At 51.2% G+C, this 10,023-nt stretch overlaps 1 protein-coding gene across 1 annotated transcript; it reads left to right on the top strand.

Moving 5' to 3' along the window:
* Positions 1 to 9,376: 9,376 nt before the first annotated feature.
* On the top strand, positions 9,377 to 10,016 carry LOC104773887 (chitinase-3-like protein 2; the record flags this gene model as incomplete). The annotated part of the gene is made up of 1 exon (XM_010498555.2): positions 9,377 to 10,016. A coding segment is annotated over exon 1 (640 nt), but the record flags the coding sequence as incomplete, so codon positions are not given.
* Between the last annotated feature and the right edge of the window lie 7 nt (positions 10,017 to 10,023).

Below are 10,023 nucleotides of genomic sequence, written 5' to 3'. Positions count from 1 at the left end.
ATGCGATGGGCGATGGACATCGTCGGCCCTTTAACTCCGTCAAATCAAAAGAAATATCTCCTCATTATGACGGACTATTTTACAAAATGGGTTGAAGCAGAATCGTACGCCTCGCTCGAAGCTAATGAAGTCCAGAACTTTGTGTGGAAGAATATTATATGCAGGCATGGACTTCCATACGAAATCGTATGTGACAATGGTCCACAATTTATTTCTCTCCAGTTTGAAGGTTTCTGCGCTGGGTGGTNCGAAGCCGCACTCTCAACAGAAGCATCAGCAAACCCGAGCGCTAGCTCGACAATCGTCTTGGCAGTCACGAGATCAGCCTCAGCGGCCACAAACGCAAACACTAACGCCACGCCCATTCCAACCCCAGCACCTCCAGTTACCACCATACCTGCACCACCCGCCTCCAAAAGACAAGAAGATTGGCAAACCGAGATTATAGCATTCATTGCGGATGGGATCATGCCAAAGGACAAGTGGGAAGCACGACGTCTTCGCGTCAAGAGCGCACATTACACGCTGTTGGATGGTAGCTTGTTCCGTTGGGAGGCCAATGGCGCACTTCTCATCTGTGTTAATACAAAGGACGTCAATGACATCATGCGAGAGGTCCACGAAGGCGCTGGAGGTAACCACTCGGGGGGGCGAGCATTGGCACTTCGAATTCGCCGCAACGGCCATTTCTGGCCGACTATGGTTGCCGATTGTACTGCATTCGCAAACAAGTGTGAAAAGTGTCAGCGACATGCACCATTCATCCATTCTCCGACAGAACTTCTGAGGACCACATCACCACCTTACCCCTTCATGCGATGGGCGATGGACATCGTCGGCCCTTTAACTCCGTCAAATCAAAAGAAATATCTCCTCATTATGACGGACTACTTTACAAAATGGGTTGAAGCAGAATCGTATGCCTCGCTCGAAGCTAATGAAGTCCAGAACTTTGTGTGGAAGAATATTATATGCAGGCATGGACTTCCATACGAAATCGTATGTGACAATGGCCCACAATTTATTTCTCTCCAGTTTGAAGGTTTCTGCGCTGGGTGGCGAATACGTCTTAGCAAGTCAACTCCACGATACCCGCAGGGCAACGGACAAGCAGAAGCAACAAACAAGACAATCCTCGCTGGGATTAAGAAACGTCTCGACGCGAAGAAAGGACTTTGGGCAGACGAACTCGACGGCGTTTTGTGGTCTCACCGAACTTCCCCGCGCACCTCCACCGGACGAACCTCGTTTTCACTCGCGTACGGTATGGAGGCACTCGCACCAGCCGAAGTGGGAATCCCGACACTCCGACGATCTATGCTTGTACACAATCCGGAGCTGAATGATAAAATGCTATGTGACAGACTCCTTTTCATCGAAGAAGAGCGCGATCAGGCTCTGCTGCGCATCCAGAACTACCAGCAAGCTGCCGCAAAGTTTTACAACAAGAAAGTCAAGTCTCGTTACTTTGACGAGGGAGATCTCGTCCTCCGCAAAGTCTTCGAAAACACCGCGGAGAAGAACGCAGGAAAGCTGGGCGCGCATTGGGAAGGTCCCTACTTAGTCTCGAAGATCGTCAAGCCAGGAGTCTATCAGCTACTCGAAATGGACGGTACACCAGTCCCGCGATCCTGGAATTCCGCCAACCTCAAGCGCTACTACCATTAGTCAATCAACTTAGAGCATGTTTTTAAAAAAAAAAAAAAACCATCTCGTCACCGAGCATTCTTATGTAACACGAACTACGATTGGTTTGATCCCTCTCGAGGGTACGTAGGCAGCCTTTCACGAGGTCCAACTATTACTTTAATAAAAAATAGAATTTTCCAGCAAATCCTTCGTCTTCACGCTGACGCCTTGGCCAGGTGTACAGTTCTACGTTCCGCATGAATGTAATGGTGAAATAATCCATACTTTACTTCGGTAAAGAATAAAAGCCGAGTCCATACTCGCAAGCGCTCCGCATGAGTGCCGTGGTGAAATAATCCACGTCCTTACTTCGGTAAGGATTTATAAGCCGAGCCCAGACTCGCAAAGCTAGCAGGGCGCAGAGTGAATAAGCCGAGCCCAGACTCGCAAAGCCTGCAGCACCCACAGGGTAAGCCGGTCACGACTGAACGCACCTAACTAGTACGACGAGTCCGTCTTGTCCACTCTCGCCGTTACGGGGAATAACATATCCAGGATAAGCCAGGAGACGTCCTGCACCGCAAAATATGCCCCGCAACGATAAAAAAAACGAAAGCAACTTCGGCAATAATCAACACTTATGCGAGAAAGCGAATAACCAAGTTTATAAACGAAAGCAAACGAGTTTGCAAATATATGAAGGAAAAGTACAGAAGCGCTCAGCATCCAAGTACGAAATAACAAGAGGTGAAACTCAAAAGCAACAACAATAAGTAATAATACGAGGACATATCACTCGTTTGTGACATCATCAGCACCTCCACCGGCAGCTCCCGGGAACGGCTCGAGATCATCATCATGAAGCGGCGGCACCACAACCCCGTTCGATTTCGCCGTGAACTCCTTCTCGCCAGCAGCAAGACGCGCCATCCTCTCTGCGGGAATAGCAATACCCCTACTGATCAACTTCGTCAAACATTGCCTAGTTCCGGTCACCTGGCTAAGAGTGAGTAAATGGGGCTGTTTCTTGCGTGTTGCGATCACGTGCTCCCTAAAACGATCGATACGCTCTTCATGTGACTTGATCACGATAGCAGCCTTGGCGCGCTCCTCCTCTCCGCGCTCATCCCTCGCTTTCCTGAGTCGCTCCGTCTCGGAGGTGAACTTGCGCTCAGATTGCTTGAGTGAAACCGTGAGCTCCTTGACCATCACTGCGTTTTCTTTGCTTGATNTTTACTTCGGTAAAGAATAAAAGCCGAGTCCATACTCGCAAGCGCTCCGCATGAGTGCCGTGGTGAAATAATCCACGTCCTTACTTCGGTAAGGATTTATAAGCCGAGCCCAGACTCGCAAAGCTAGCAGGGCGCAGAGTGAATAAGCCGAGCCCAGACTCGCAAAGCCTGCAGCACCCACAGGGTAAGCCGGTCACGACTGAACGCACCTAACTAGTACGACGAGTCCGTCTTGTCCACTCTCGCCGTTACGGGGAATAACATATCCAGGATAAGCCAGGAGACGTCCTGCACCGCAAAATATGCCCCGCAACGATAAAAAAAACGAAAGCAACTTCGGCAATAATCAACACTTATGCGAGAAAGCGAATAACCAAGTTTATAAACGAAAGCAAACGAGTTTGCAAATATATGAAGGAAAAGTACAGAAGCGCTCAGCATCCAAGTACGAAATAACAAGAGGTGAAACTCAAAAGCAACAACAATAAGTAATAATACGAGGACATATCACTCGTTTGTGACATCATCAGCACCTCCACCGGCAGCTCCCGGGAACGGCTCGAGATCATCATCATGAAGCGGCGGCACCACAACCCCGTTCGATTTCGCCGTGAACTCCTTCTCGCCAGCAGCAAGACGCGCCATCCTCTCTGCGGGAATAGCAATACCCCTACTGATCAACTTCGTCAAACATTGCCTAGTTCCGGTCACCTGGCTAAGAGTGAGTAAATGGGGCTGTTTCTTGCGTGTTGCGATCACGTGCTCCCTAAAACGATCGATACGCTCTTCATGTGACTTGATCACGATAGCAGCCTTGGCGCGCTCCTCCTCTCCGCGCTCATCCCTCGCTTTCCTGAGTCGCTCCGTCTCGGAGGTGAACTTGCGCTCAGATTGCTTGAGTGAAACCGTGAGCTCCTTGACCATCGCTGCGTTTTCTTTGCTTGATCGCTCAGCCTGAACACGCGCGTCCTGAGCAAGCGAGGCCTCCTTCCTAGCGGCGCGCACCTTTTCATCACAGTCGCCAGCGAGATGGTTGATCCAGCTCATCGCCTAAAGCACCAAGCAAAATAATTCGATTATGACTAAGTAAAATCCGTATCGGGGCGAACTGGGAAGTAAAAAATGCAAACCTGAAATTGTCGACGAACGGCTTGCTTGTACGAGTCTTGACAAGCCAACTCGCGAGAAGTAAGAAGCGGAACAGAGTCACCATCAATCCTGCTGGCGAGGTCTGCACAAGCTCGCGAGTTCCCAACGAACGCCTGGTCCTTCACGTCGTAGCGAAATGAGAAGGAGCGATCATCTTCACGACCACCTTCCGTCTGCGGGATGAACTCATCGCGCCCATCTTCTGCATGGTGAGGACGCCTAGAAGTACCTCCAGCATCACTCCGAGGACTCGAACGTAATGATCTCTTCCGGGAGCGATCGCCACCAGCTGCTGAAACACTCTTACGAGACCCCAAGGAAGGCTTCTTCGCGGCACGAGCAGCAGCAACTTCGACAGAACAGGATCTGCGGTCAGTCTCACCTACGGGAGCAAGTACCTCGCCATCCTCGAGCTCCACAGCAACGACCTCTAAGCCGGTCTCGGCGTCTGGCGCAACAACCTCGGTAGCAACAACTGGCACCTCCTTGGCGTCGAACAGATCAGCGTAACATGGCATTGGACAGTCCCCCATTTGCAATCCAGTCCGCGAACCTACAGCATAAATAGACGCCTTAGTCACGAGAGCACATAAATCCCAAAAATAAGAAAACTATCAAAACTCACAAGTCTTAAGATGAGAAAGAACTCTCGGCCACCGCAAAGCCTTACACCAAAGAAAAGGAACGCCTTTGTCGACAATGCTCAAATCGCGCGCAGCTGAAGATGGCGGTTTTCCTGCAAAAATAAAACGAACGGTCAGAAAACGGTTAGGAGCACCAAAACGATAGGAACGGCTACCGGGGGTGAAGTTCCAAGAAGCAGGACAGGTCGTGCCGGGATCTTCGACCAATGCGTCGTTTATCTCCACGAAGAAAAATCGCCTCCGCCAATCGTGGATATGACTCCTCTGCCCATTCATGATCGTGAGTCCGTCTGCACAACAGGCAATGCATAGCCCCGATTTGTCACGTAGAAATCGAGTCAGCAACTCAAAGAGATCCGTGCTCATCTTGACTTTCATATGGCTACCAATTATCGCAAGCCCCACTGCATTACGGACGCTGGAAATCGACAACTGCGAGAGCGCAATCTCTCGACGCGCACAAAAGCTCGTCAGAAATTCCGGGATAGGAAACCACAGGCCGCCATCGGTAAAATAATCTTCGTAAACGCAGAAGTGACCTTCAGGGCAGTCCCACGGGCGCTCGTCGTCACTCGGCATCACGAACTTCAGACCGTTTGGCGTTTGGAATAGATCAAGGACGCGGGCTATGGAATCCTCATCGCATAATGTACTCCCTGCGTCGCGGGAAGTGCGTTCCTTATTTCCCGTACGGTCTCTACGGCACCTCGGAACTCCATCACCAACGGCTAGTCCAGCGACCAGAGATCTAGGAGAACCCTCCACAACAGTTCATTCTTCGTACGGAAAAACCTTCCCGCGACGCCGATTCGGAGGAAGAGGAATTAGACTGAGTGCTTGGTTACCCGTCGGGAACATTACTTCGAGCTCCCGGACCTCATCTACCGAAAGATCCGCCAAATCCGACATAACACCGTTTCCTTCAGACGGCTCCCACCAAGGAAATTCCCTACTCGTCTCGTCAAGGTCTCCTTCTGACGCGCCATACTGGTCATCTTCAAGCTCCTCCGGAATATCACCAAAGAAGTCGTCTCCCGAAGCCATGGTGCGATACCTGGCAAAACCGAGCAAACGGTCAGCGTGGAGTAAAGACATCTTGAAAGCACCACAAAATCCGGATAGAACGATCACACCCGAACGAACCACGTACTGCGTACTACGCATCACCAACTGACTACCACGCGCATCAGCCTCACCTTCCCGCAAACCTCATCGCATCACAGGAACATTGACGAGCTCTCCACCAATAGCCTCATCTCGCCACCTTGTCAAAGATGCGAGCTCGCCAAGGTTCGATACGATCTCGCCACTCGGGCTCGCCAAGGTTCGAATACGATCTCGCCACTTGACCTCGCCTCAGTCATGACCTCGCTCGCCCACAGCAATCCTCACCAGGATCACATCCAAGCTCGCCCACAGCAATCCTCACCAGGATCGGCAAGTCTCCAGCTCGCCAGCTTCGTACACACCATTAACTTGGGAATTCTCCATCTCGCCAGGATCCCATACGTTACAGTCTTGTGTTCCCGCTACGAGCTCGCCACCCTCTAGCTCGCCATATCCTATATACGATGTCCTGAATTTGAGCTCACCGAAGTCCCACACGCGGCACTATCGGCCTCCCCGAAGGCTCCGTACGCGGAAGTGATCTTGTCAATCTCGCCATCTCGCCCAATTCCCGAAGCTATCCTTGATCTCACCGAGTCACGCGCACCGAGCTCGCCAAACGCGTTATCACCTTACCTCCGAAGTCACCTGCGCGAGCTCGATAGTCCCACCTCGCCTCCGAAGAGTTCCACCTCACCTCCACCTCGCCGAATTCTCGTACGAAGCATTCCAGCATCTCATCACGCCACTCTAGCTCAGCAGTTAGTCAACATACGATGTCCCGAATTTGAGCTCACCAAGGCCCCATACGCGGCAATATCGACCTCATCATCATTGAATTCGACCTCGCCACGGCGTCACGCGAGCATGCTCCCCCACGCGACTTCGAAGAGAGAACTGCTCCACCTCGTCACCAAACAACGTTCAAGCCCAAACTCAAGTACCCCACACGACGTGAACTCGCCGGCCTCCATCTCATAAAATCGTGCTCGCCCCGGTTCGGATACGAGCCGCTTCGACATCACTTCTCAATACGATCCCCATTCAAGCTCGCCCAAGCCTTAACCTCGCCCCCTCGACCTCGCAGCTCGCACAAGTCCGGAACACAAATGAGCTCGCCTTCGAAGTCACAAACGCACAAGTCCGCGAGAATCGATCTCGCCTTCATCCTCATACCTAGCAGCTCGCCGCCTTGCCACACCAGATACCTCAATTTCGGTACGTCATTCCGCAAGCACGCCCCAGAACACTCGAAGTCGCCAATCTCGATCCCGACTATCGTGTGAGCTCGCCAACTTGAGCTCGATAGAGTCACACGCGTGTTGACCCCGTACACGTTTTGACCTCACCAATAATCACATCACTCGAAGCTCGCCCAGACAGCAACACCACCAAGCTCACATACAACCCCACAACTTGTCAAATACGAATATTAACATCTCCGTATCTAATCCCGCGAACTCCACCATCAACCCAAACTCGAGCTCGCCCTCCTCCATCTCTCAAAACCGAGCTCGCCAGTCGCAGACCTCGTACACAATTCGCAAGCCTCACCTTGCTTCGCCGTCGATACTTAGATCACGAACACATCACGAGCACTCAGTATCGATCTCGCCTACACGGTCTCGATGTTCCTAGCTCGCCAAAACTCCAACCCATCTCAATCCCACACGACTACCTCGCTCAGTTCCGTGCAACGTCCATCTCTCAAGTCTGGTGACACGCGCACCTCGTAAGAACGCAAACGAGCTCGCCTCCGAGCATGTCATCTCGCTACACTTCCACATCTCGCACACGATCTCGCCACCTCGCCATAATCCAAGGGATATCACGCTCGAATTCGCCTTTGTTCTCGTATCTCGCGCGAGTTCACCAAATTCGATCTCGCAAAGTCTCGTACGCAAAATTTTGACCTCGCCAGGAATCGCCAACCACCCACCACGCCATCTCTCCGAATCACCGCGCCATCTCTCCGAATCACCGCGCCATCTCTCCGTATCACCGCGCCATCTCACCGTATCACTGCACCATCTCTCGGCATCACCGCACCATCTCTTCTCGCCACCACGCACCGACATCTTGCCTCGTGCGGGGACCAAGACGCCTCACGGTCCCGGTCTGAGGACGGCAACGATTGTTCGACGGAACAAGCCAAGCGGCGGAGGAAGGGAAGCACCGGCGGGACAGACTGGCCGGCTCGGCCGATGGCGAAATAGCGGCATGGAACGGCGTTGTCAGTGGCGGCAGAGGGCAAGGCCGGGACGCCTAACGGTCCCGGCCAGATCCGGCGGTTTGGCACAGCGTGAGCGGCAGCGGAGCACCATGACCGGAGAAGAAACCACAGTAGGCGGCGGAAATTTCGGGAGAACCACCGGCGAGAACGAACGGCGGCCGAGAACAGAACCCCCACGGCGACAAGCAAACAAGCAGGCGACGGAGACAACGAGCTCGCCGGCGGGTAAAGACGGCGGCTTGAACACTCCATGGCAGCATGAATCTTCCACGGCGGCACAGGCAGGAACCATATCCGGCGGTAAGAAGCTTAATTTTCGAGCTTGGTCTCCCAAGAAAAGGAAAGCTTGGATCGGTTTCTCAAACAAGGGAACACAAAAAAAAATCTAAAGTAAAAAGAAGGAGATAAGGAAGAGAGAAGAGGAGAATTTACCTTTTGGAGAGAAGAAGAATAATGAGTAAAGACTAGGTCAAAGACATATATATGGGGGGACCAGCACATTGACCGAGGAAACCCTAGTTTTTAAGCTGTCTCTATTTCCCGAACCTCGGGAAACGTGCAGAATACACAAAACTCCCGTAGAAAGCCCAACAGACCTTGAAAAACGTGCCCGACGCACTGTTCATCTCGGAATCTCCCGGATACCTCGAAAAACGTGCCCGACGCACTGTTCATCTCGGAATCTCCCTGATACCTTGAAAAACGTGCCCGACGCACTGTTCATCTCGGAATCTCCCGGATACCTCGAAAGACGTGTGTAACACACTATTCATCCCGGAGCCCTCCGGAAGGCGACAAAACTCTCGAAATCTTCTATCCTTCCCGCAAGACGGACGTGAAGACACATAGTCGGATCCGACGGGCTCAAGCAAGCCATCGCACATCGGACTAGGGGGGGTACCATTGTTGGATATGGGCTTTGCCCCCAACATTTATAGAAGCCCAAGTAGAAGATTTCAAGAATATTTGGGCCTAAAGTCTTGGATTTAGCCCAGCAGGCCGCAGGGGCAAAACCGTAATTTTACAGAAGATCAGAGGAAACCCTAGGTCATTGGCCCACTATATATAGCAGACGTCATTGTCAGAAAAAGGGATCCGAAATTCTGGGCAATTAGAGAGAGAAGAGCAATTATTTTCGTATTAACTGCGCTTAGCTCCTTAATTGTCATTTTCTGTAAACCCCTCTTCAATTCTACGTTAAATAAAGGACCAGTTCCGATTTATTCCCACACAAATACTCTTATTATTTATATCTTGATTTCATACATCAACAGAGAAGGGAATTCTTAGTTTGTATCACCACCACTACAAAGCACAACAAACAAAGAAACACATCTAGAGAAAGCATTTTGTTAAACGTTAAAAGACTTCGAGACCAAAAAATGTCTGGTCAGTATACGGAAGCCCCCACCTCCGAGGTAAAAGCTTCGTACTGGTTCCCAGATGGAGAGAACCCGGAACAAGATCCCAAAACCTCGGCCGAAAAAATTGACTCAGCTCTCTTCACTCACCTTTTCTGCGCCTTCGCCGATCTCGACGCTGCCACCCACAAAGTTATTATCTCCCAAGCGCACCAACTCATATTTTCAACCTTTACTGAAATCGTCAAGATTAAAAACGGACAGGTGAAGACCGTCTTGTCGGTCGGCGGAAGAAGTGCAGACAATACTGCGTTTGCGTCCATGGCAAGTAAACAAGAGTCTAGGAAATTGTTCATTGATTCTTTGATTTCGATCGCTTTATCAAACGGATTCAATGGTATCGATTTAGCCTGGGAGTACCCTAACAGTGACGCTGAGATGAAAGACTTTGGGGCCCTAGTTGGGGAATTGCGAACAGCGGTTGACGCGGAGCACACACGCACAACCAAACCGACTTTGCTGTTGACAGCTGCGGTATACTACTCCTCGGTTTACGAGACGTTTAACTACCCGGTTGAAGTGATGAAAAAAAACTTGGATTGGGTTAATATCTTTGCCTTTGATTTTTTCGGTTCGTCCATTACCATTGGTCCACCCGCCGGTCTGTA

The sequence above is a fragment of the Camelina sativa genome, unplaced genomic scaffold, assembly GCF_000633955.1.
Source record: "Camelina sativa cultivar DH55 unplaced genomic scaffold, Cs unpScaffold00721, whole genome shotgun sequence".
Classification (NCBI taxonomy): Eukaryota; Viridiplantae; Streptophyta; class Magnoliopsida; order Brassicales; family Brassicaceae; genus Camelina; species Camelina sativa.
The sequence above is the reverse complement of the archived record's forward strand: the minus strand, read 5'-3'. Positions and strand labels throughout refer to the sequence as shown.